The sequence below is a fragment of the Bradysia coprophila genome, unplaced genomic scaffold (assembly GCF_014529535.1).
Source record: "Bradysia coprophila strain Holo2 unplaced genomic scaffold, BU_Bcop_v1 contig_70, whole genome shotgun sequence".
NCBI lineage: Eukaryota > Metazoa > Arthropoda > Insecta > Diptera > Sciaridae > Bradysia > Bradysia coprophila.
This window is the reverse complement of record NW_023503941.1, coordinates 2,529,232-2,556,662: the sequence shown is the minus strand read 5'-3', so window position 1 is coordinate 2,556,662 and position 27,431 is coordinate 2,529,232. Positions and strand designations below refer to the sequence as shown.

The following is a 27,431-nucleotide window of genomic DNA, read 5'->3' as shown; positions in this document are numbered from 1 at the left end:
TATGGGAGAGAATGTTAGAGAATTGCATACAAATTCTCTCACTCTTCCATAGTAGCCAACTGTCTTTCACATGATCCTTCTATCCCATAGGGGTACCAACTTATCATTTCTCTGCATTTGTGAAAAATGTTCAAACAAAGATATCGTTTTGCTCGACGATATATCGCTTTTTAAACGATAATATCGTTCCTGACGACATTGACCATGTGGTCCCGCTGCCATAATCAATGAAAGTAGAGAACAGGTATGGTCGATTGGCGAATTCGTCTTAAACGCACTCACATTTTATGTCAAAATAATATGAAAATGAGTGCGTTTAAGTACGAAAATCAAATTTTTATGTCCTCCGGGCGGACAATAGACCATACCTGGTTTACACTTTCATTAGCCATTATCTTCGACAACCATATACAGTCAACAGTCGTATTGGGAAAAATGCGTAGTTTTCGATTGAGAGGACTCTATCCAAATTTTTCGCACTCAAAAAAACTATTTTAGAAGATTACCAGTGACAGATAACTTGTCCAACATAAACAGTCTCAGTACACACAGTGTGCAGGACTCTATGATTCGCGTAGACATCGAAAAACATGTAAGTGGTCCCTCGTTTATACCGTCTGACCAACTAATCCCGGAGTAAAGTGATGTATGGATGAGCTGTAACTATGAAGTGAGTAACAAATCTTCTGAACACGAAATCGCTCCACGACCGTGAAGTTTCGACAGTATGAGGTCGTCCTTTCTGACGATTTGTTTAGTTTTGATAAAAATTTCGCGGCGCAAGGTTTTTGTTTAACAGAAACGACTCGGTTTAAATTTCGTCCTCCTTTTTACTTCGCCAATTTTCCCGCTAGTTTTTCAAAAAAAAATGAAACGACAAACAACCACACATCCGATGGCGCAGTTAGCCCGTTAACAGTTCCCGATTGACTATGAGATCTTCCGTCGCGTCCGAAGTATCGACCAGAACCATTCGCACCAGCATATTCTAGAACAGAAAAATTCCGTCTCCATGTGACTCCCTGAGAACGCATACGAAATATCCGTCACGCCTACCTTACGATCGACTCGTGTTACATAGCCACACAGTGGTTTGTCCTCGACCATTTTACAGAAGCGTTGAATGAGCGCCGATTCACTTTCACGACCGCTTGGCATCAGCCCAAGTTCCAATGCACCCGGAAAACACAGCTTCGGAATCAACGCGAAATATTTGTTAATTCGATGGCATTGGGATATGTGAACTACATCGACAGTGCCGTAATCCACAAAACAGACTGTCACTTTGCCATTGACCGGCTTTTCCAAGAACTCTGCACGCAGAACCTTCTCTTTATGTGCGACCAAACAAGCAATCCCTGGCACCATTTCGAAAGACTTCATTGTGGCTTTGTTGTCGTGCAACCTGAAAAATGCCAAATGTCAACAACGAACCGTATTGAACATCGCAACCAGTTTTACAACCTCAGCTGCTCTTCCATCAGAATGTATTCCGTTCTACTGCTGCATAACACGAACCAAAAGCTCGACAGTCGGTTGATTTCCGTTACGAACACATGGTATGAATGTCCCGATTTGAATTCCGTCAAGGCTGGACTTGGAATTTTGACTCCGACATTTGACGATGTTAATCCGAGTCCAAGGAAATGGATCGGATCATCCTGAATTTGATGAGAAATGGAAAATGACGAAGATTCGAACAAAATGAGCTCTGAGCGAGAGAGTAACGCGCTAGCTGACGGAGAACAGTCGCTCAAATTTTCATATCCATTTTTACGTGCGAAACATTTGCTACTCTCACTCCTTCCACGGTTTCTCCCTCAAATGTTTCCCACACGCCCAGATACAAAGGTTTCATGTTACCGCACGCAGAATGGTTCGGTTATACAAACGGTTACCTGATCTATAAATGGTAACGCCTCATCGGCAGCATGACGGGTTTTGTTCAGCTCCTCAATTTCCACTTGCTTCGGTACCACAATTGGTGGTACATCGGTCCATCCAATTGGTGGTCGATCGATGGGCCCTTGGTCTCCTCCAGTAAAGTCAGCAGCTTTTACTAGCCGTGGCCTCACATCGACTCGACTCATCTCGTTGGACGATTCGTGGTCAAGGTTGAAGTCTCGGGACGAATAGCCAATTTTGATTCTAGGATGGGACCGTGGATAACGATAAGTATCGTTGAATCGGTTGAAGCTTGTAGATGCATTTGATGCCACAAATTTGTGGATGTGGTAGGACTTTGAACAAAGAAACGGTTACAGTTCAAGCGGATCACTTTTGACGTCATGCTCGGTCTACTTACTCGACCGTTCGTTGCCACTGGTATAATGTCACCGGAATAAGAAATCTAACAGAGAAAGAAGGAAATCAGGTCGGTTAAACAATGAAAGTGTGTGCACTTGATAGAACAGACCGAGAGACCGGAATTTTCGAACTTGTGTCAACTAAGTCAGTAGTGAGTTGTGATGCTGTCGAACAAAATAATCTTACGCGTGATCCGTTCTTTGCTGACGTTTTTTGCTGTTTTTACGGATAACCAACTAATGTCTGGGATATCGTGCTCCCAGGCGGTCATTCCGCAAACAATGAAAGTTTACTGATCGAGTGGCGAAAAAGTTCCTTTCGCGCACAATTTTAGTGTCGCAAAGGGGGAACTGTTCAACACAAGTGCTGAAATGTTGTTTTCGACATTTGTCCTGCTGCAAGATGTAAACGTTATGACCGCTTATCGCTCGAAACTGCTGCAACAAACGTTTCGAGGGATTCTTTTGAAAAACAACCTACCGAAATCGGCCGCATTTTCGACTTTTTTATATGTGCCTAGAAAGCACTTCGACCCCTTGAAGCCAGAACCACTTTCAAAAAAATTCTTCGAAGTTTGGGTGGCTGGTGAAAGGTGATAAAAAACCGAAAAGTTGCACTTTTCTTACAAAAATTTCTCTAGTTACACGAGCCGTACAGGGTCGTGTGGGGTGTCATTAGAAAGGTAATCACACGTACTATTGAGCCGAATAGGGTCCTATTGGGATTAAAATTCATCGACACTGAAATATGTGCAGTTGAAGTTTTCAACCGAAGACTTACACTGTTCTTACTGAAATTTCTCGAGGTACACAAAACGTACATGTTCGTGTGGGGTATCATTTGACAGGTAATTTAATGTGCTTTTGGGCCAAATAGGGTCTTATGTGGTTTGGATGCATCTACGATGAAATAGAAGTTGAAATGTTTAGGTGTACATATTTCATCATAGATGCATCCAAACCACATAAGACCCTATTTGGCCCAAAAGCACATTAAATTACCTGTCAAATGATACCCTACACGACCCTGTAACTGTAGTCGTGTAACTGGAGAAATTTTTGTAAGAAAAGTGCAGGTTTTCGGTTTTTGATCACCTTTCACCAGCCACCCAAACTTCGAAGAATTTTTTTGAAAGTGGTTTTGGCTTCTAGGGTCGAAGTCCTTTCTAGGCACATATAAAAAAGTCCACTGGAAAATGCGTCCGATTTCGGTAGGCTGTTTTTCAAAAGAATCCCTCTTCTCATCTTATAATGGTGTAACAATATGAAATTAATGTCAAACCGTGGAACCCTGTGAGGCACGTGGACTCTCGCCACGATGATTGGTTTCTCATCACGTGAAGAGTCCATCTATTCCTCGAATAAACAAAAATCGAAAAGGAATTTCCCAAACTTACCGTTAAGATGTCCGGTATGCTCAGCAGAAATTCTTTCAAATGAGCGTATCCAAGACTATCAAACGGTATTGCATAACCTTCCGATTTTAAGAATTCACTGTCCAAATCGCTGATTGTCAATGATCTGGGACTTGAAATTAGCAGTGATTTTATCACTGTTTCCGTTTTACTTTTCAGATCCATTTTATTGCACAGAGCGTTGTTGGATCGTTTTTCGTTTTTGGAAATTAAATCTTTGCACCGAAAGATTTGTTAATTGTTTGCACTCTCTGCAATGAAATGGACAGCACTGTGAGATTACACATGTGCGTCGAATTGACGGCTAAAATATGACTAGACAGAATCAATCGGTTACTTTACCGACCATTAAATGTCGCACAACATTTCTGCCGTAATTTGTAAGAAAGACTTTTCGATGTTTTTTAACAAAAGAATTCTTTTGTTTACAACTATCGAAAAGTTTTTTATGCAAATTACGGTAGATTTGCAAGGCCAAGGAAAGCATTGAATGTAAATTAACAGGTAATGGTCTAATGTCACAGCGGAGGCCATAATCATTTTGAAAACGGACTCAAACGCACTCATTTTCATATTTTTTTCACATAATGATTCCAAGGTTCTGAAAGAACAGGTAAAGACACTAACGAAGGTGGGTGAAACTCAAATTTTGACAATTTAGACAAGCTTTGTTAAACACACTCACTAGAAATCGTGTGAAAAGATAACTTGAAGAAAAATTTTGGATTTTATCAAGTTGCCATTTCAAAACAATCTGTAATGAGTGTGTTTAAGAAAACCTGTCTATTAGACAGTGTCTAAATTGTGAAAATTTGTGTTTCACCGCCTTCGTGATCAACTCAGAAGTGTCTTAGCCTGTTCTTTCAGAACCTTGTATAAATCGACTGATTTTATAGAATCAGCCATACCTGGTATGTGTTGGACAGTACGGCGGGAGCACATAAGGATTTCTATTAATTTCGCGTCAAACATATCATTTGTTGTAAATTTCAAAATTTTACAACAAATGAGTACGTTCGACGCAAACGCGCGCATGTGAAATTGGACGTGGATGCATTGGCCATCAATGAATGTGAATAACCACGTATGATCGATTCTTCAAAATCGGTCGATTTGTCCCAAACGCATTCATTATTTATGTCAAAATAATATGAAAATGAGTGCGTTTGAGTCCGTTTACAAAATGGTAATTTACAATCATTGGTGACCTTTTCTTTTGTTTTATAGCCATTGGGTAGGAGTAGATGTTGCTTTAAAGTAATCCATCTCGCTTGTTTATATCGTGTTTATCATCGCAACAAAATGACTGCAACTTAAACTTCATTCAACGCAATGTTTTAGGCTCAATTTCATGTGCGTACAGGATTACACAAGAAACTAAAACGGGTGTGAGAGAGAAAGTTGAATTTTTTATAACTTTGCTTTGTTTACTTGCCATCTCGCTCTCTCACGGCTCTCGCACGGAGTATCTTTTGTTAAGTGGAAACTTTACTCTGCCCTATAACGCAAAAAAGTACTTAGAGCAAAAGAAATACACGATTTTGTGAGAGAATTTCTCTCCAAATCTTGCATCTCTGTTGCGCTAAGTTTTTATGCGTGTTTTGTAGGGTAGTGCTAGACGTTTTCGTTTCTCTTATTTCTCTCTTTTCCAATATTATTTCAAATGGCAAAAGAGACCAATCAGATAAACGAATAGAACTAGAAACGAAAACGCTTAATTTTATGTTTGCAACAAACCTCAATGTTTTTACTTATTCTGAAGCAGTGAACTTACGTTACAATTGTTTACTAACGTCCGTGAATGATCCTCGATTAATAACGTTAGTGCAAGATGTATGTTTTAAACAGTCTTCATTTAGGCTCTGTTTAGTCTACAGAAGTGCTAATGGCAAAAAAACCTGTTCCAAATGATTTCGCCCTTTCACAGAAGTCTGAGACTTTGATACTTTCTATTCCTTCCTTCCTTTTACAAATTATCTGAGGCGGATTAGCCTATGTGCTAAGCTGAGACTCCGTTGCATATGACGCTGATCTGAGACTCAGCAGCACTTTTATTCAAGTCAAAACGAGCCGAGCTAAAATTGAATTTTCTTTTCAAGTTCATTTGCGCCTGGATGGTAATTCATGCAGCTTTGGCCACAGCAGTCAACGTTCAACCTCTAGAATCATCACCGAAACCTGCCACAGAGAATCTCAGCAGACAGGCTAGAGACAGCCGTTACTACAGAGATGAACGACCATCTGGACGGTGTATAACATGTGCCTATGCCTACGATAAAGGAGGCGACAGATACAATGACAGAGATCGTGATAGGTATAACGAAAAAATGTGTCCCCACATCGATAACGAAAATCGGAAACATGATGGAATGTCTTTCGCAGGTATTATAACCCGAATAACTATTATTACAGACCTGGTTCTAATCGCGGCTATGGTCAATCCAGCCGTGGTGGTTATGAAGACAGGAATTGGTATTATCAACCAGATCTGTATGAAGATCGTAATCGGTATGGTGGTGCGGGCTATTTTGATAACAGGTCAGTTGTGCGCGTAAATATTGATCAATGAAAGATTATTAATGACAGGACGAGTTATAGATATGACGATCGGTATGGTCAGAATCGATACGACGATCGCTACTACAATGTCAGGCCATTAGGACCATCAAGCCAATATGATCGGTACGATGTGCAATATGGTGGTAATTATCGTGGTAATGGATACGACAATACCGATCCAAATTACTACTACGAGCAATCGCGACGTGATCCGTATGGAGGGCGAGGTGAAAACGGAAATCTTTCCTTTTAAACTTCAAACATTTGACGAAAAATGAATTTATTTCAGAGAGACCATATGGTGGATACGATCGGTACGACACGAGAGGCAGTAATCGAGATTCCGGTTATGACGGCTATCGTCAAGGATATCGCGGTGGTGGAAGCGTTGGCATTGGATATGATCAACGCAATTTCAGGCCTTGGGATGAGAGTTACAGGTAAGCTGTTTCATTGCACTTAAAATTGATCAAATTGTATCAATGTTGTTGAAGTGAGAGAAAATATCAGAAAGGGCAAGGGGCCGTCGTCGTCTCTAAAATCGTTTTTACTAGAACAAAAACGGAAAATGAATCTAAACATTCCGTCATCGCTTGGTGTAACTTTTGCCCCTAAACAATTCTTTTTGACAACGCAGGCGAACAAAATAGTCATTTACATGCTTTTGTTTTCCCTAGGGTTGAAAGTGACTTATTACAACCCTAGGGAAAACAAGAAAATTGGCTTAAGGCTCAAAAGCTTGTAAAGTCCATTACATAAGTCGGCATAAAAATGAAAAGTCTCGTCCTAGTAAATCTTGTTGATCCGAAGCTAAGCCGATGTGAACAAGCTCACAAAAACGAGACATTCCATACCTTATTATGTAAAACATTTCTGTGAAACACCTCGGGAAAAAGTTAAAAATTGCATTTTCTCGGGTGACTAGTGGTCAGAGCGTAGCCAGCGAATAAAACTATCGAAATGTAATTTCCAACTTTGTTCCCTCGTTGAATAAATAACTACTACTTTTGATGTCATCCATTCCGAGAACAGGCATGAGCGCCGCCGAAAATAAGCCGCCGATCAAGCCGCCGCCGGCCATTTTTGAGCAAGCCGCGCCGCAGCCGAGCCGGTGCCAAAAACACGGCTCAAGCCGGCTTGAAACGGCTGGAAAATGAAATAAAGATTTCGAAAGGTGAATGGGTGAAATAATTTTGAAAACCGAGATTCCTGTTGATCCTAAGCAGCTCAAGTACTTTTTGAATTTTTTTTTCAAAATTAAGAAAATTTTGAAAATTTTCTTGAATTTTCATGCATTTTCCAGAATGGTATATTACGTCCTCGCTTCTAAGTTTGTTGTTTTGGCAAGTATGACCTTCGCACAATCAGTTAATTCACAAATTTGAGAAAACTTTATCGATCTTTGCGAATTTTCTCGATTTTTTTTTCTTTTCAATTTTTACTTGATTTTCGTGAGCTTTCGATTTCTTCTCGAAAACCATTTTCTTAATGAGTTAAATGAGTGTACTGGAGCATGACTTTCCATTTAGTTCAAGTTTTGAGGCAATAAAACTTGACGTGTTAGTGAACCTTAGACTTAGAGACTTGCTTGTAACAAGACCAGTTCCACTTGCACTTTGAACAACCTAATCTACCTACATTTTCGCTTTCCGTACAATTTCATTTTCATGCTTACTAGTTCATTTTCCATAAATTTATCTAAACGTTTTTATTTTGAAAAAAAAGTTGAAAGGAACCTCCTCCGGCCGAGCCGTTTTAAGCCGGCTCAAGCCGACTTTTTCGCCGCCGCCGAGAAATTTTTTTCGGCTAGCCGCCGCCGAGGTTTCTCCGTCGGCGCTCATGCCTGTCCGAGAAGTCTTGCGTATAGAAGAATTGACCGTTTTTTCGGTCTGAGAGAAAATTGAACACGTCAAAAATACAATCTCTCTTCAGACCATGGCGACAATGCTCTGAGAACACTATATGTTTTCTACACGTACAACTCTAGTGAATTATAGTTGAAATGAAATTTCAATTAATCACTAAATTTGGCGATTCGTGTTGTGACTGTGGTGGACAACAAAAGAGTTTATCTTTTTTTGTCTCATACGTATATGAACTTAGGAAATTTGGTTCGGTTTGTACGATCTGACGAGATGTTCTCACTCACGACGTGCGTCTGTACTGTAATGAAAATTGCAAAAATTGTAAAACTAGTAATTTTGACGAAGGACAGACATTCTTATGCGGATAATTATAAAATACTGAGAAGAAGACGACTCAACGCGTCTATTTTTGATGGTCACATAAGTCAACGACATCGCATCATTGAAAACTCCTAGCTCGTTTACTTAATAAAATTAAATTGTTACCAATTGACGGATCATTTTCTAAGGTTATTTAATTGCACGTCCCGACTGTAAAGATTTTCAAGTCGACAAATGTATCCATTGAGCCAGTGAGGGCGAAAAGTTGTTCTTGTTCTAATTTCGAAATCATTAAAATCCATAAAGTAACAATTTCAAGTATTTACTCGAAAAAAAACTTTTATCGGACCGACAACGCAGAGCCAGCGCTTCGGTTTTCGATTACGTACACACACACACAGATACATTGGCAAAGTTATCCAATAACATTTTCAGATAATAAAATCGAGAATTAAAAGTTTCTTTTCGGAACAATTTTTTTATCTTTGAACTTTTTTATAGCTTTTACACATCCAGGAGTGTAACTGTGGAAAATTAATCTGAGCAAAAAAATAAAGTTAACTTTTCACTTTATTGGAAAATAAGAAATTTTCCGTACCACATCAGCCTCCACTCACATTCACAATGGGGGGGATGGGAAGATGGGGTGGTCGAGTTTATATTTTTCGTACTTTTATGACTTTGAATTTGAGCATTGGGGAACACATTGATGAAATACAAACAATCAAACTTGAAATCATCGAGCTGTAAATAGAAGTTGGAGCACCATTTTCACATCGCATTTCAATTCCAACTGGGAGATTGCAAGAAGTCATGCCTCCCACAGCCTATAAATAAAATAGAAATAAAAAACGTCGACGCTCTACTCGCACGAAAGATTCGATCAGAAATTTAGGAGTGCTTGAGTGCTATGACTGTAAGAGGAAGCCATATCTATTGTCCCTAATTTTAGGTGTATTTTTCAGTGGGAAGAAATAATGGAAAAGAGAAAAGAAGCTGGAGAAGACCGGAAAACGGGAATTGACCGGAATTCGGGAAATAATCAGAAATGCTCGGAAGTCGTGCAATTTGCTCCACCATCAAACTTTGCAATCTCTACTGGACAGCGAAAGACTTACAACGCATATCTGGATGTTTATTGGTTAGGGAGATTGTTTTTCTGTGAAAAAGATTTTTCCACAGTTCAGAGTGTGATACCTTTCAGTATCCATTAAGACATTTCGAATCGTTTCCACGGGATGGTCGAACCATCTTCTTTTTCTCTGTTCATTATAATTTACCAGTGCGACACAGGTCATTTCTGTTTATTAAATTCGACAATGTTTATCGATTGCACCTAGACATGAAAGAACTCTTGCTATGGGTATCTCTTCATATCATGCGAGCCTATAATGTTAACCCAAAAACCAATTCCTAAAGAACCAACAAGCAAAGTTCACAATTTCATTCAATCGAAAAATGGATTTTCTGCACGGCAGAGTGGACAGGCAGGCAGGAGTGGACGTTTGACAAGAGACCTGATTAATCTAGTAGCCCTATATTTTTTGCGAACAAAATTGTTCAATTTATGTCAGTGTTCATTTGAGTTCATTTTCATCCAGTGTATTAGGTCCCTTATTTGACGTTTCGAAAATGAGCCGCTCCTGCCTGGTTTATTTTACTCTGCCGTGATTTTCTGGTGGTTGTTGAACTGTCGACCAATTTCACATTCCAACTTAAGTTATAGCTGCACACAGACACTTGCACCGATTTCATTCCATTCCAACGAAATTGGGTGTGCTTAACGTTCGCCGTATTGTACATAAAATATGATAATCTCTTAATGGGCCACCTTCACAGAGGAACATCTGGTTTCGATAATTCTGGCCGAGGATATTATTTTGCAAACAAACAAGCACAATCACCGCACTCGCAACCGCCACCACAACCATTCAGACCATCTTACACTCCTACACAAAATCCACCAACACAACACAACAATCCTAACAATCATCCATATGAAAGTAGTTCATCATCCGGCAACAAAGGATCGGGCAATAGTCATAATGGCACCGGTGGAAATAGTGGTGCTGGCAATCGTGGTGACGATACATCGAATGGCTATGCAAATAACGATAGAAACAATGGGCAAAACTATCGTAAGGATCCAGATACTCAGAGGTAAGTTTCGATTTATGATGGGCGATGTGGTTGTAGTTGTTGTGTGTAAATATAATTATGCTAAGTACAATGCGGATGCATAGAGTTTTCCGGATAGAAAAAGGTAAATACTGAATCGTTTCATGTTTATTACATTCAGTTTTATATGCATTTGAGGTTGTAGAAACAACAAGGCTGTGGTGGGTGTGGTGAACACTTTACTTTTTCGGTTAAAACGTATTGAACTGAACGATTATGACTACTACTTGTAAGTTTGACTGTGAAATACCAGTGAAGCGATTATACATTATAATATTAATCTGTCTTAACAAGGCACAGAGGGTTTGCAGGGAGATGGATTATTTTCGCTCGAGATGTCCCAAAAGAGAGAGACTTTGTGTATTGAACAAAAATTGTTATTTGGTCCTGGGTTGTGACTCATGCGGACTCATGACAAGAGAGAAGTGTTCATTTGGAACATGACAACATTCAACGAAATTCTACTAGAGACTAGAAAACCAGGGACTATTCTCTCACATTTCAGTGAATTTTCCCAGATTTTCTTAAGAAATATTTTTGGGAAAATTTTTTATTGAAAAATTCTGGAAAATGTAGGAAAGTATGAGAAATTGTTTTCCCAAAAATAGTCCCTGCAGTGTCTTATTTACCTCATAATGCCGAACCCTTTACTAAATAGAATCAGTCAAAAAATCTCTTGAATGGTAAATGTGACGCAAGTCCTTTATCTTACTTACAAAATAACTGATATCGCTGAGGGTGACGCATTGAGCGTCGTACCCAAAAGTTTTATCAACAAAAAATTGACACAAAAAAATTCGTGAAAGAAAATTTTACAACACGAAATTTGCGTCACAAGTGGCAGATGATTCGGTTTTCTTTCGTTTAAATTCTTTCAGTACATTTTTGAACCATTTTCCTAACAATTCGTTCCTCAACATCTGCCACTTGTGACGCAAATTTCTTTTTGTAAATTTTTTTTTCACAAATTTTTTGAGTCACTTTTTTGTTGATAAAACTTTTGCGTACGACGCACAATGCATCACCCTCAGCGATATCAGTTATTTTGTAAGTAATTTTTGAGCAAGCCGCAGCCGAGCCGGTGCCAAAAACACGGCTCAAGCCGGCTTGAAACGGCTGGAAAATGAAATAAAGATTTCGAAAGGTGAATGGGTGAAATAATTTTGAAAACCGAGATTCCTGTTGATCCTAAGCAGCTCAAGTACATTTTGAATTTTTTTTTTTTCAAAATTAAGAAAATTTTGTAAATTTTCTTGAATTTTCATGAATTTTCCAGAATGGTATATTACGTCCTCGCTTCTAAGTTTGTTGTTTTGGCAAGTATGACCTTTGCGGAACGAGCCGAAGGCGCACAATCAGTTAATTCACAAATTTGAGAAAACTTTATCGATCTTTGCGAATTTTCTCGATTTTTTTTCTTTTCAATTTTTACTTGATTTTCGTGAGCTTTCGATTTCTTCTCGAAAACCATTTTCTTAATGAGTTAAATGAGTGTACCGGAGCATGATTTTCCATTTAGTTCAAGTTTTGAGGCAATAAAACTTGACGTGTTAGTGAACCTTAGACTTAGAGACTTGCTTGTAACAAGACCAGCTCCACTTGCACTTTGAACAACCTAATCTACCTACATTTTCGCTTTCCATACAATTTCATTTTCATGCTTACTAGTTCATTTTCCATGAATTTATCTAAACGTTTTTATTTTGAAAAAAAAATTAAAAGGAACCTCCAGCCGAGCCGTTTTAAGCCGGCTCAAGCCGACTTTTTCGCCGCCGCCGAGAAATTCTTTTCGGCTAGCCGCCGCCGAGGTTTCTCCGTCGGCGCTCATGCCTGCTTGCGTCACATTTACCCTTTAAGGGTTTTTTGACTGATATCGCCACTTTTGTAAGTATGTCATTTCGACAACATCAAAAAACCTTCTGGAAATTACAGAATTCTAGAGGAAACAGTCTGAATCCCAAAATCTAGATCCCGATCTTGGATCATTTCACTCATGCCGAAAATAACCCAAATCCATCGAAAAATCCGATGGAAGTTAGGAAATGCCAGAGAAAGCATCTGTCATCCCAAAATCTAGAAACCAATCTTGGTGCACCTCACTTATATTGAAAATAACACAAATCCATCGAAAAATCCGATGGAAGTTAGGAAGTGCCAGAAGAATCATCTGTCATCCCAAAATTTAGGAACCAACCTTGGAACAACTCACTAATGTCGAAAATAACCCAAATCCATCGAAAAATCCGATGGAAGTTAGGAAGTGCCAGAAGAATCATCTGTCATCCCAAAATTTAGGAACCAACCTTGGAACACCTCACTCATGTCGAAAATAACCCAAATCCATCTAAAAATCCGATGGAAGCTAGGTGGTGCCAGAGGAATCACCCGTCATCCCAAAATTTAGGAACCGACTTAGTGGAAGTTAATACTTAATGGTCGCAACAATTCCCTACAAGAAATACATCTCAAAAAAACACACACACCATTCACCACATTACCATCTATATCATGCAACAAAATATACAACTCAGTGAGTTGTCAACTCACACACACACACACATGCAAATTGGCTTTTATATGGCATTTGTATGCAGACTTTGAGGAGCTCCAGCTCCCAAGATATGCGTTTTTCCAGCTTTTGAAAATTCTTGTTTTTGGGGCATTATTAGCCTATAACAAAATTTCAGGAAAATCTATAGTAACGTTTAGGAGTTGCTGGATCCACTTTTCCATAGGAACTAAGTAACTAACTAACTAACGTAGGCGATTTCAGTTATCTGAAAAAACGAAATTTTGCTTATTTTCATCAATATTTTGAAGCCCAGGACGATATTATCGTCTAGAATTTTTATTTTAAATAAATTAAAAACGATATTATCGTCCCAAAAATTATCGCCCAGGACGATAATATCGTCCAAAATAACGATAAATTTGTTCAGAAAAAGAAAATAACGATAATATCGTCCAGCGGATATTTTCATCCAGGAAGATATTATCGTCAAAAAAACGATATTATCGTTTTTTGAACGATAATATCGTTCTTTAGACGATAGTATCATTAAAAAAACGATAGTATCGTCCAAAAAAACGATATTATCGTTTTTTTAAACGATAGTATCGTCAAGAAAACGATAATATCGTCCTGAAAATATTTTAAAATTTATAATTTTAGACGATATTATCGTCCTGGATGAAATTTTTTTGGAAGATAATATCGTTTTTTAGACGATAGTATCGTCTAAAAAACGATACTATCGTTTTTTGGACGATACTATCGTTTTTTGGACGATACTATTCGTCTAAAAAACGATACTATCGTCCAAAAAACTATACTATCGTTTTTTAGACGATACTATCGTCTAAAAAACGATAATATCGTTACTGACGATATTGACCGTGTAGTTATGTCGCCTCATCAACATTTGGCCTTTTAACAAGTTTGAAGTCACCAAAGGTCAGTTCCTAAAAATAAGTGACGTCTTCATCGTCCACTGCTTACCTATCCCTGAACTATAGAACTTCAGAGAAATCAGACCTCTGGTTCCCTTCTGAATTCTATCGATGGTTAACGTAACATTATGTCAGTGAGTGAGAAAAAACCTCTGGTGACTTCAAACTTGTTAAAAGTCCAAAAAATTAAATTGGCCTGAGAAAATGGCTTCAAAATTGATAAATTTTCCGGGACATTTTTTGGGAGAACTATAATACCAACTCGATTCCAACTCATCGAGTACTTCCATGAAATATCGGTAATGAGCCTTACCAGAACAGAAGAAACTTTTCAAAAATATATTTTAGTTTCGGAGATACTCGACTTTGGATGTTTTCATATAAATGACCTTTCCGCTCGGAAAAACGATTTTCCATTTTCCAGAGAAAATTTTTGTTCCACAACTTTTTATTGCAAACAAGAGGAGACACACCATCAGACACAAAATGTCTAAATTTCCCTGCTGAACCAAAAAGATCACGTCCTCTATGTCCCTACCGCATTTCTTCAGTGAGTAGTAAAGTAGTTTTCCCCCTTTTTCCGTTAAATCTGATACAAGAAACTCGTAATATGCTGACACCATTAACGTCATTAGACGAACGAGCTGACTCATAAAATGCAGAAGTTCGGGTGATAGAAAATTAATTCTCAAAAACACTTTCTCAACATTTAACGTTCAACATTTTAGTTTTCCATAACTCCGTCAACTCGGGGTCTTTCCTATATAATGCATAGATATCTCTACGAAAACCGCCACTTATTTCACTCATGTACGGGCGTGTATAACTCCAATTTATATTTTGTTTGCAATACGTACACACAGAGACGAGAGAGATATTTTCGCCTCTTGTGAATAGCACAGCCGAGTATATAGTGTGTGTATGCTTTTGGCAATACACAATGGAAAGGAGTTCAAGTTTATTTTAAAATTTACATGAATTATCATCATCAAAACAAAGTTTGTTTAATGGGCTGTTATAAGAAGCGACATGGCATGTTCAATATGCAAATCTAAAATGTATAAAGTGTATCAACCATTTATGTACCCAACGTGAAATAGTAGACTCATAAAATATGTTTTTAATGTTTATTCGGGGAATTGAAGAAGCATCAGATTTTGGTACAACCATTGGTTGGGTTCTTGCACGTTTCGTGTAGGGTGTCTCAATCTAAAACGACACGAAACGAATAAGAATGTTACAGATGACTTTTTGCTCTAATGGATTCCTTGGCTTAAAGGGTAGCCCAATGGGTAGGTATACCATTACAGCTCAGTCTTATCAATAAATAAATAAACAACTTCGCCCGCATGTATTTTCCTATACACTGTTTGATCAGAGCGAGAAGTCCGAAGACCAGTTCATTGTAACTTGCCTTGCAGGACGTTTCATTGCGGATCCGGATCATTTATTATTTTGACACGCAAGACAAGTTAAAATAAGCGGTCTGAACTATATTTCATTCTCTATCGTCACAGCCAAAGTTATATCAACACTGAAGGTAATGCAAACCCTCAGCGGATCAAAGTTGTTTGGGATCCTGACGTTCAGGTGAATTCATTTTTCTAATGTTGCCATCCTCATATTTTCTTGTGACTAATGTTGTTGCACCTGCTAAGACTGTTGTGACGGGAAAATATTCTTTTGTTCGAATGTGCGCGAAGTGTCAAATGAAGGAGAATTTTTTTATGTAAACGTTCGACAGCTCCCGCAAATTCTTTGTTCCGACTCAATTTCCCCTTCAAAATACTTCCCCGTCACAGTCTATGAAATCGAATTCACCTCACCACAGCTGCAACTTGACGCAAACGAATTCATAATAATGTTCAACAAATTCACATGAAAGTAGGAACCCGTGCGCAATGAACGTCAACACAAGGTATGGTCGAATGTCAAACTTAGTATATAGCGGAGGACATAGTGTCCTCCGGTTTATATGAACAGACCATACCTGGTTTATACTTTCATTGCCCGTGCGTAGCTGCGAATTTGCATTACCTTCATCAGAGAGGTGCTAAATGACGACTGCGGAGCGTCGTTTCGACAGATATGGAGAACAATATTGAATGACAGCTGGTTTTTTGAGAGATACATTCAATACATTTACTCTCGACCAAATTCAAAATCATTCGACATATTTCCTCTATCCGGCGAAACGACCCAGTCGCCATATTCGCATCTCTCTGACCTTCAGTGTTTAATAATTACTTTGATTATAACAGTATAAATGGAAAGAAGGTGTAAAGTTGGCTGCGTACACCAACCGATGATGAGTGAATGGGTCACCATCATTATTTGATTAATGACTTACTCTAACTGTTAGATGGTCAACACAAGTACGTACACTCAAACTTAGCTGCACGAAAACTGTGAAAACATTCTCTTCAGCAGTTGTGAGCCTCGTGACTCTGATGCCATTTTTAATTTTAGAAGCACACACTAGCAGTAAACCATTATGGTTCGTAAGTTTCGTGAGTATGGCTATTTCGTACACTTTTGACATACGAGCCATAGTGGTTTACCCCTAACTATATCACTTTTCACGGTCTGCATGAATAGCACAATATTTACATTTGTTTATCACTGAGACGTTGCTTGGTTGTAGACTCTGTGCCAGGGCCGGATTATCGTTTCCAGCGCCATGGGCCAAGTGATAATTTGGCGCCAATACCAAAATTTAAATTTTTGACGGAAATCTATTGTGTTTTTGTATTCCCTCAAATTGGTTCATGATCAGGCCTCACATGCAACATTAAGCCACCTTATTAAGGAATTTAGTAGGATTTCGAGCAAAAGTAAGGAGAAAATTAGGAATTTTGAAGTTCTAATTGATAATGATGATAAATAAGGGAAAAATTAGAAGTTTTCGATCTAAAATTTTCAAACAAACAAATGAAAAATGTTAACTTGAATGAAAATCACAAATTTCTAAACAGTAAAAACGCCTAATTGTACGATCCATTCGGACGATAATAATTTCGTAATGAAGCGAAGTACAACCAATTGACAAATTTATTGGTTACTAAACTTAGAATAACCGAGGAGCATATAGAAGGGCGACCACTTAACATTTTTTAAATTCTAACTTAGTCATTTTCGTTGCTTTTCCATGCTATTCGATTTTTCTATGGGCTAAAATAATTTTTTGGACTTTTTCTTATAAAATATTTTTTTTGGTGAAAATGTAGCGTCAAAAATGCCTATCATCAGACAGAGTGTTTTTGATTGTTGAGGTTGAGGACGAGTCATCTCAGTGTAAAGAATTAGGCTGCATCTGTGTGGAGGACAAGTATGCTTTCGAGAATAATTTTGCAGTTGAGCCTTTCTTGGAAGGATGGAACCAACCTTTAATGCCGAAATGCATTGTTTTTCACTGAAAAATTTAGGTGAAAACACAATTGTCCTCGAAAACTTTCTCAGTTCGTGTTGCGGTGGAGTTAATGAGTAGTGAAACCATCAACGGTTAATACTGGACTGGTTAATATTTATTATATTCAACTATAACGAAGTTATACAAACCAAAACTGTGTATGCAATGTTTCGTCTACATTACATCCGTTCGCGTATAATGTGCAACGGTATGCACATTCCAACATATCAAATACGTTCTTTCTATTGATATTTCAACAGTTCGCGGTTTGAGTTTCTTTGGATTGGACTGCTTTGCAACGTAAATCTGTATTTTTTGGCCAAGTGTAACGTCAAGCATAGGGACAGCTGGCAAATAGAGTGATATTTTGAATGAAAATTTTCGTCCCAATTTTTTTACAGTGCCATAAATTTGTTTGCTACACTCACGGTGCGGTTGAACAACTTTTTTTTGACAAGTTCGTAAACATTGGGTTTCTCGTCGGGAAATTGTTTTTGGGAACCAAACAAAATTTTTTTGTTCTGGCTCAAAATCGGCTGCTTGTGCATGTTCGAGAAAAGTGATAAAAACGACGTTTCTCCATACATTTTCCTTGTGTTGCTGAAAGTGACGAAAAAAAATTGTTGCGTACGAACGCTTTCTTTTTATCGATAGACAACATCATTTTAAACAAAAAATTGTTCTACGGCATGCCTCCAAAAGTCGTAGTTTTTTTATATCACTCTGTCTGCAATTTTTGTAGAATTCGGTACTCCATTTGAGCGATATAGAAAAACAATTTCCCGACGAGAAACCCAATGTTTACGAACTTGTCAAAAAAAAAGTTGTTCAGCCGCACCGTGCACTGTTCACTTTCAGTTCTACCTCACTCATCCTTGGAAGTACGTTTGCAAAGTACATTCTTCGACACCAAATGATGGTTCTGACTGTTTTATTTTTCTTCAAATGTTACTCGAATATTTTCGAAAGTTTACTTGTTTTCCTCATAAATGTTGACTGGGCGTTTTACACAACAACGATTCATCTCAACATATATAGCTTCACGTCGAAACAATACTTTGCGGAGGACATAATTTAGATGAATTTGAATGTTAACATTAGGCTCTGTGGTCAGAACTTCTACCATATACATTTTGATTGCGAGTTTGTGACAGACTGACCATCATTTCGATTATACTCAGGAAGAACCCAATGTTTTCTCACATTTGAGCATAACGAATTTGTACACAAAAGTACAATTTTCTGTCATCATGATTAAAATTCCAGCGCCACTTTTTTCCAGTGCCAGTGGGCCGGGCCCCCCCCGCCAAGCCCATATGGTTAATCCGGCTCTGCTCTGTGCTTCCTATACTGAAACACAACCTCATTCATACAGATACAGATGTTATTATGAAATATTAATTATCAATACGGAAAAGAAACAATCTGCTGTTATTTACCAATTGCTACACAAACATTCCCTCTTTCCCTTCCAGTGTATTCGTGAACAAATATTTCTTTTACAAAAAATCCTTCATTAATTCGCAGAGTTGAGAAACGAACGATTCGAAAAGCCAGCTATTGACACGTACAAACATTCCAATAATTCAAAGAAGGGAATGCAAATCCGTAAGAAAAGACGGAAATGTAATTTTTCAAGTGCAGCACCTCGGTTTCTCAGGTGTCAGGCACTCACGGTTTAATTCAAGTATGTAACCAGTCGTTGAAATGAAATACATCTTCACGAGGAAGAAACTACTACCAGGAGAGGTGCTATGTACTATTGGCGCCAATAGAAAGAAATAGTGCGCAATAGCAAATAGATGGGACAAGATTTGGTCTCGTAGTTTTCCCCTCGCATCTTCATGACCTCCTAAACGTCAGACACGATTCCAGATGTCAGACAGGTCGAACGAATTGAACGAGCGATTTGCACCCAGTTAGTGTCAATCGATTGAGGTTAAGGACAATTTAACGAAAAATTTAGTGGGGTTATGAGTACCGTGTGATGAACATGATGTATTCACATACATTTTTCCATACAAACTGAAAATGTTGACAGATGTCCCATACATTTTGTGTCAAAATTTTCATTTTACCAGCTGGTTTTATACTTGGCTTCGAAATGTCAAATTTCATCCACAGAAGGCAACTTAACCTCAACTTTCAGGTTGACGAAAATTGTAACGAAAAATGTACAAAGAACTTTGTTGACGTTCAGGTTATGTTCATCTATGTAGATGAAATCGTCGTCGTTCGTGTTGTCAAAGTTCGGGTTTACAGTTATTTGGAACAAACCTATAGACATCGTCAGCTACCGAATTTATTCGATAATAAGTTTCCATAAATTATGACATCCGCTGCAGGTATCTATTACTTTCAGTGTTTATTTGCTATGCATCAACAGCACAACGGAAACAATTTTCCTTTTAAAGAAAAGTTGGACGACATAAGCTAAAAAAAATCGTATGAAAAACAGAGGATTTATCAACCGAGTTACGGCGATAATATCCAGCATTTTCGCTGCACTGCGATATAAAACGACATGCTGCTTGTAGCTGTATAAAGTGTACACACGAAATTTTCTATAACTTCAGCTTCATTGTACATCATATCGAAATAGTGTGCACGTTCGACAATATGCGAACGATAGATGAATTTATCTACTTCAATCTTGTCTATTGTGTGCGATAGCTGAACATCCTGAATATTATGTGGGATGATGGGTGAACTTTGCGAATAATATGATGGAAAACAAAACATTACTCACTTCATAATCCGTGCAGCATTTTCGGCGATGGGGAATAGATTGTAGTACAGTTGTTTTTGAGATATAGCGGAGAGAGAGAGAGATAGACAGGCGAAAAGATACATGGCGAGCGAGTGAGAGACACGGTATAGTATGTGTGTGGGAAAATGGAGCACACAAAGCTCAACATACTAAAGTGTTTAACATGAAAACAAAGTTTTATTTATTTTCGAAATGATTTTCATTTTATGTGTGTTAAACAAGTCAAGGGTAGACTACTTTGAAACCAGGAAACGAAGTCTAAATGGAAGGGAAGTAAATGATATTTCGTATTTAACTTTTAACATCAATTTAAATGAGTTCATGTGAATCTCGGCTTTTGAGACTGTAAGGGTTTTCGTTAAATTTCGAAAGCATTGGTGAATGTTTTACACATTTTCCACTGTTGGTAATTTAATTAAAGAAATCTTATTCCACTGAAGCCTTTGAAAGTGGGTCGACTACTAAATTGTTTCATTGCACAGTTGCAATAAAAGTTGGTTTTCTACTGGAGAGTTCAGCCAATCGTTAACGAAGGAGTTTTGCCATTCGAACACTTAAATACAATGAAACAGAAATGAGTAGGAAGCGATATAATGTACGAAGTTTTGTGCAGTGAGGATCCAGGAATTTACGTTCGGAATACTAACAAACTTTGTTAACTGTCTTACAGGTCGATTAGCGTGAATGATACCAAGAAAGTGTCCTAACAAAATTAGACTTAAGCTCAGAAAACCTAGACAATGCAACCCCATTTATTAGGAAGAATCACAATTTCCTGAAAAGTTCCTTGGAATCCCTGGAATCTGACCGGATTTATCTTTGAGGTAAATTCAGGTCAGGTTAAAATTTTCTATTCATGTTCAGTTCTAATCAGATACTGGGAATTTGAACTTCAGGTTTCAGATCGAACGTACCTGTTCCGATCACTAATTATTTGAAATAAGAAGAACACCTATGAGTTCAACGTCACACATCAGAATTTACATCCACATGTTATTCCGGTTTTCTTAAACACAGGGGAAGGATGTCTTCGTACATGTCCTATACCTACAACCTTAGACTAAACAGAAATAGACTGGCACAATTTTGTTCGAGCCCTAAAGCAGAAGTTACTATTTTATGGTTCTCGAAAATCGCAAGGCTGTAAACTTTGGGGAGGTCACGCAGATTACAATTTTATTAGATACGCGGGAACACACATCTGAAGATTTTACTAATAAAAAAAATCACGACATCGTCACTGCGACGAGACACATGAAGTGAATTTTTGCATGAAAACCGCCATGTATCTGCGTGACCTTTTCAAAGTTTACAGCCTTGGAAAATCGGCCGCCAACGTTGATTCGTATGGATTATTTTTCAAAATTTCGTTTGACGTTCGATCGACGTATGAATGTGTTGACGTATTTTGCGTATGCTATACTTACGTAATATCGGTTTACTTTAGCTTCAAGTTTTACGTCTACGTATTGCCAGTCAATAACTATGCAATTGGGAACTTTTGTATAACGTTATAACGTTAAGGATCACTGCTCTGTTATCGATAGCGGTAACAACAATGAGCAACGGATTCCTAAAAAACTGATTCTTCCTGCATAGCAAATAAAGCAAAATGTTCAATCAATTTGTGCTTGCCGTCTGTGAAAGGGGCTGACACTAATAATATAACTCAATGTGTGCATGTAGTTGTAGATGCTCCCGTTTTTCCGCGTTCTTGACAATATTTTCGTCCCACGTTTCATTTTTCTGTTTCAATATGAAGCAAAATGTGCATCATCCACTCACATTCGGATTTTGTTTATGAAATGTTTGTCGATACAGTCGATTTTCAATGAATATAGCAGAAAATCCCGTCGTCGGTAACATCCAGTTTTTCGCTCCATTCGTTTCTGACATAAAAGAAATCAGAACACCTCGACAAAAGCAAATATTTGGTGGAAGCACTCGACGAAACACTCATAAAATAAACTGCTGAAATGTTTAAAGGAATATTTCGGTATGCTAGCTGAGAAGCATGTTCTCTGCATGGCTACATATATATATATATGGATGCGATGACGGTACATGTCTTATTCAGAATATTGCAAAAAAACGGCTACAACATATTCCCGTTGCATGTACAGTACAGCACAGTTTCGTATTATGGAAAAAGATATTTTCCCGAAAAACTTTAAATTCAGCAAGTGTGTTTAGACACAGCAGGATAATTCACTTTGATTTACGAGGTGTACCATAACGAGTATTGTAACTAGTTTGGCTTTCGTACAATTTTCAAAATTTTCTTCTCGAATTTTTTTTTGATAAAAAAAAATTCCCCAACCTACTCCACAACGTTCACAACATTTCGATACGGGTGTGTGTGTGTGTATGGGATGAACAAAAAAGATATTGCAGTGACATTCCAATCTTTGGTAAAAGAATGTCGATGCAGTAAAAAAATTTGGAGCTTAAAACATTCGAAGAAGATGAAAATATGAGCGTCGTTTCCACCGTTGACGTCCCAATGAATGTTTTATTCACTATTTTCCGCTATAAATTACTTTTGGGGAACTCTAACATCATCCGAAAAGAAGCCGATGATGAGAGACAATGAGAAATTAAGGACAATGGCTCGTATAATTGGATCATTGTTACTTACAGTTAACTTCATACCTGGTTCTTTTTCGTACAAATAGAAAAACTCGTTTTTTAGTACAATTTGATTGAGCTGTTTATCAGCTGATCCACACATACAATCAAAGCTGCTGATATGTGTTTATACGTATAAACAGTTCTGATTGTATGTCTATGAATCAGCTGATAAACAGCTGAATCAAATGCTGAAATTTCACTGCCTCTGACTGTACGAACATGGCTACTACTGATATGATTGTTTAGGTATAGCAAGAATGGAAAAACGGTGTTGGCGTTCGAAAATTGATACCCAAAATGTTGAAATTTTTTACTAGAAGTTACGGAATACAGAGCCGTTACAACAACCTATCAATCATGTTTTATTGTTTGAAAATTTTGCTACATTTCTACATCATTCCGTTGCAATTCCAGCAATAATAAGGTCGCGTACATAGATGTCACGTTTTTTCAGTGTTGTCATCAGATTGAAATCACCAATAATTTGACAAGAATGTCCTTTTTAGACCTAAAAAAAGTGCATTCTGATTTGTTATTATTGATTTCAAAGTGGTGACAACACTGGAAAATACCTGAACATCTCTTGACCTGAACCTAATTCAATCAATTCTGACCTGACCCGATTTTACCTGAGACTTGATTATAGTGATCAGGAATGTCCTGATACCTGACAGATTGACTTGAAATTTTTTATTAAAAGTTCAGGTTACCTGACAGATAACCGATTTGATTGAAACTAGACTCCAGTCGGGTCCATTTTCTAAAATTAGCTGACCTGATCTGAGCTATCTGGTAATACTGATTTTTGACATCTTGACTTCTCATCTTAATTTTGTAACTAAATTCAGTCGAATAGGTCCGAAAAAGACAATTATAATAACACTAATAAAAGATTTCTTCTCTCCCCGTTAATAGCGCTCCGTACGGCTCATATGAACGGCCTTTGAGAGGCAGCTACTTGTTCGAACGAGACAGTGATTCATCAGCAAGTGAAACCACCGATTCAAAGGCTCCAGAAACCAAATCGACAGTAATCGACGGCGAAACGAAGCAATAAACAACCACGTGACCAAAAAACACCAAAACCACTTAACATTTTTGTGAAAAATTTGCATTTTTAGTACGGGATATTTTTAATGTCATTTTTCTTTTGAAATGTGGGCGCAATTCTAATTTAAGGCAATAAATTTAAATGATTTGAAGCGTTAAAACGAGCGGTCTTTTGTTAAAACAATCTCAGGTGCGGCTTCCTTACACCTTACAGGTTTCTAACAGCGTTAAAATGTTGATGGTCAAGCTTCTGTCAGAAACTGTGACAGTATTGTGTTGAAAAGATGTAGAGATGGAAGTGGCGTTGTGCGATGTTCGGATAATTCAACAATTAACGCGACACGGAAGGACTTATCTGACCCTGATTTAAGAAGTAAATCTATCTCTTTTTATGGTAGAAGATGGAGGGGAGAAGAAAATAAACTCAGCGGCGTACATCTATCTTTCACTCAGAATTGTTTTGGGATGGAATAAGTTCTGAGCCGAACGATCTTAAGTGACAAATCAATCCATCAGTTTTCTGCCAAATGAAACGCGCACACCATCTATCGGTAAGGTCAACAAACCATACATATATGAAAATTGCACAGGCATGCAGGAACTTGCGTCACATTCAATTTTGTCCGGTACTGTTCGTGCATATTAAACTGCTATAACAACCCTTCAAAACTCTGAATTTATGAGAATCATGTTTCAGTTTGCTTATGAGATTCCCGTTGATATAACCCATCAACGATAATTCTAATGTCGATTCTTGTAAGAATTTATTTTGCATTTTGCTAACCTTTGATTCGAAAAGTATTTACGGCCAGTAATGAAAATGTATCTTCCAACAGGATTTCGGTATACGTTCTGCAACACTTTCTGTAGATATGTGATCGGACAGCACATTTTAGGGGTCGTATTTTTCTGCTTCTTATACACTCATGCATATAGATGTGAACGTCTCATACGTGTTTCATTTTGGAAAGAATAGTTATATATGCGTTGCGTACGTGCCATAATTCCATAATGTATTTTGTAACTGAATTTTTTTTTTCTTGAAGTGAGAGCCTTGAAATACATTGCAGCCGAATTAGAGAGTTGATTTCGAAGAAGTATGAGTAACGAATTTTGAAAATTAATAGGAAAAGTCGGTTGGCCTGTAGACGTACTACAATTTTTCTCAGTATTTTCACGTGAAATATATTCACTTTGGTAAATATCCATGAAATATCATAGCAGTGAAGTTAGTTCACAAAAAAATAGATCGTTGACATTAGTGTAAATGTACTAGAAATTTACGAAAATCTATTACATTTGAGCTCTACAGTTTCCAAACCTAATTTCCCTATTATGCCACACACATAGACACATAGACATATACAGCAATTACATTTTTTCCGAGAATCGATAAGAACAATCTTTTTGAAACAAGTGTTACTTACATTTCTGATGTAGAAAAGGAAAAGTCCAGGTCCTTGTGCTGAATAAGACGCTATGTGTGCCTTAAATTCTTATTTTTTTTCTTTACCTCATGTTTTTTGTCACGGAAATTGTTTTTTCAACCAGAAAGTTCAATTTTTCTGTACTTCTCTGAGAGAGGCATTTGCGGCCAAGAAAGTACTTTCTTGGACGCTCTCCCCGGCCGCAAATAAATTTTCATATATATTTTTCCGGCCGCGATCAAGTGTGCATGCTTTGTTGTTGAAATGGCTGTAGTGTGATTTCTATGTTAATGGTGTTGTGGTTTCGTCTCATTTCAGTTTTCAAGCACAAAAATCGTCGTATGTGACTCGTGATGAAAGCTGAATTTTTCGGTACTAGTCGTAAGCTTGTCCTAACGAGGCGGAGCCGAACTAGTACCGAAAAATTCAACTTTTCATCACTCGTAACAAAATGTACTATTTTGAAAACTTTCTTCTATTCTGGAACGTATGCCTCATTGCCATTATTTGCTGGAAGACATTTTTTTGGAGGAGCTTGTGTTAGCGTTCCTTCATAAAGTGTTCTGGAAAATTCATCAACTTCGAAATCATTTTTGTTTTGCCATTTCCATATTCAAATCCATTTTTCATAAATGCCATTCGATAGCCAGTACTTGTTTGTACTAGAAAATACACTAGCGAGGTTCGGGCAGCACTACTTGAAGGTTGATTGATACTGAGCACTTTTATAAAATGCTTCTCCTAAACATCACTATTTATAGATCTATACAAGTCGTCGCCCGTAAACGTATCGTAGTACGGGATGTGACGGGATGGCTCAGTGGTTACGTACTAGCCTTCCACCAAAATGATCCGGGTTCGATTCCCGTGACAGACAAATTCCGCATGGAATTTTTCTAGCGATTATATCGCATTGGTAACGTCCTTAGTTCACTCAAGCTTCATAATTTGGGTAGTTGCGGTGTGTTTGGTGGCTGCAACGATGTACACACTGAATGAATCGTATGACGTAACCCAAATACGATGAATTTGTGTACATATGTCTAGCCTACATTAAGGCGAGATATCAATTTCGCACCTAACTTTCCTCAGAGAGTAATTACATACTTCGAGGCGTGGTTCGGAAGTCACGTAAAGCCGGTGGTCCAGACTGAACTTGTTATTGGCTGTAAAAGGCTGTTAGAACGGTCTCAAAACCAACAAATAAATAAATAAATAAATAAATACTTTAGCTAGATTAACGAAATTCTGTTCAATTTGACCAATCGTTGTTGTCTTGCGTTCAGAAGTCGTCTCACTACCGTTTAAACAAAAACCATTTTCTGCATTTTATGGCCGCAAGACGACAAATCACCATACCGTCTTGCTGTGACATTTTTTGTTTTGACATGTGGGATGTATTCCTCGCCTTCGGCTCGAAATACACATCTCAACAAAACATTTCCCAGCGAGACAGTAATGTACTGTTAATTATGTTCAATTGCTTACTCATAACAGTCTTTCCTTAAATACCCTAAACTCCATCATAAAGTGCCTTTAGAATTGACCCATATTTACCGGACAATCAGTGCACTGAAATGAACTCTCACTTTTAACATCCCTAAATCCCTAAATGATTTCTCTTATTTGATAATTTCCCAATTAATTTCCACTTTCCACAGACTGTGGTGCAACGATTGTTTCTCGAGTTTGTAGTATGCGTTTAACCGTCTTTGCTTCTTGTGTGATGTGTGTACGGAAAGCACAATGTTCGCCTTGATGGAAATCATATTTCAATTTGACTATTTCAATAAAGCCTACAAATTTAACTGTGGCAGGGAATAACGAACAAAAGAAGCATGGAAGGCATAAAGTGAATTTGTTGCTTGCAAGGATTATGTATCCGAGAATAATCCAATAACACATTCAATCCCACAGCAGCAATTATTTCGTCAGACCACATCAACCGCAGAGTGGTTAGAGCAATTTATTTTAATTAGAAAAGTTTTTATAGCGCGAAGTGATTCAACTTATAGCAAGGAGTGAATTGTTTCGAAGAGCGTCGCTTTCC

At 37.8% G+C, this 27,431-nt stretch overlaps 2 protein-coding genes and 1 long non-coding RNA gene across 6 annotated transcripts in view; 1 reads left to right on the top strand and 2 right to left on the bottom strand.

The window, feature by feature from the left end:
• The window catches only part of LOC119083692 (N66 matrix protein), a 37,093-nt gene extending 12,982 nt beyond the window's left edge, over positions 1-24,111 (top strand). The window contains exons 2-7 of one of the 4 annotated variants that reach the window (XM_037193476.1): positions 5,821-6,035; positions 6,104-6,259; positions 6,320-6,507; positions 6,570-6,720; positions 10,306-10,626; positions 23,820-24,111. In XM_037193476.1, coding sequence (XP_037049371.1) covers positions 5,821-6,035; positions 6,104-6,259; positions 6,320-6,507; positions 6,570-6,720; positions 10,306-10,626; positions 23,820-23,961 — 1,173 coding nt within the window. In that variant the 3' untranslated portion in view covers positions 23,962-24,111. Of the gene's footprint in view, positions 1-5,820; positions 6,036-6,103; positions 6,260-6,319; positions 6,508-6,569; positions 6,721-10,305; positions 10,627-23,796 lie in introns of all 4 variants that reach the window. The other 3 variants (XM_037193477.1, XM_037193479.1, XM_037193478.1) reach the window with 3 other exon arrangements.
• The window catches only part of LOC119083749, a 28,604-nt gene extending 1,863 nt beyond the window's left edge, over positions 1-26,741 (bottom strand). The window contains exons 1-2 of the long non-coding RNA XR_005088927.1: positions 26,729-26,741; positions 16,478-16,489 (exon numbers count right to left, since the gene is read on the bottom strand). This is a non-coding gene — a long non-coding RNA (uncharacterized LOC119083749). The remainder of the gene's footprint in view (positions 1-16,477; positions 16,490-26,728) is intronic.
• Positions 814-4,037, bottom strand: LOC119083690. The gene is made up of 6 exons (XM_037193474.1): positions 3,704-4,037; positions 2,306-2,350; positions 1,899-2,240; positions 1,465-1,661; positions 1,057-1,405; positions 814-988 (listed from the first exon to the last, which is right to left on the bottom strand). The coding sequence occupies exons 1-6, from the start codon at positions 3,884-3,886 to the stop codon at positions 905-907; spliced, it is 1,200 nt and encodes a 399-aa protein (XP_037049369.1). The 5' UTR covers positions 3,887-4,037; the 3' UTR covers positions 814-904.
• Positions 26,742-27,431: the final 690 nt, after the last annotated feature.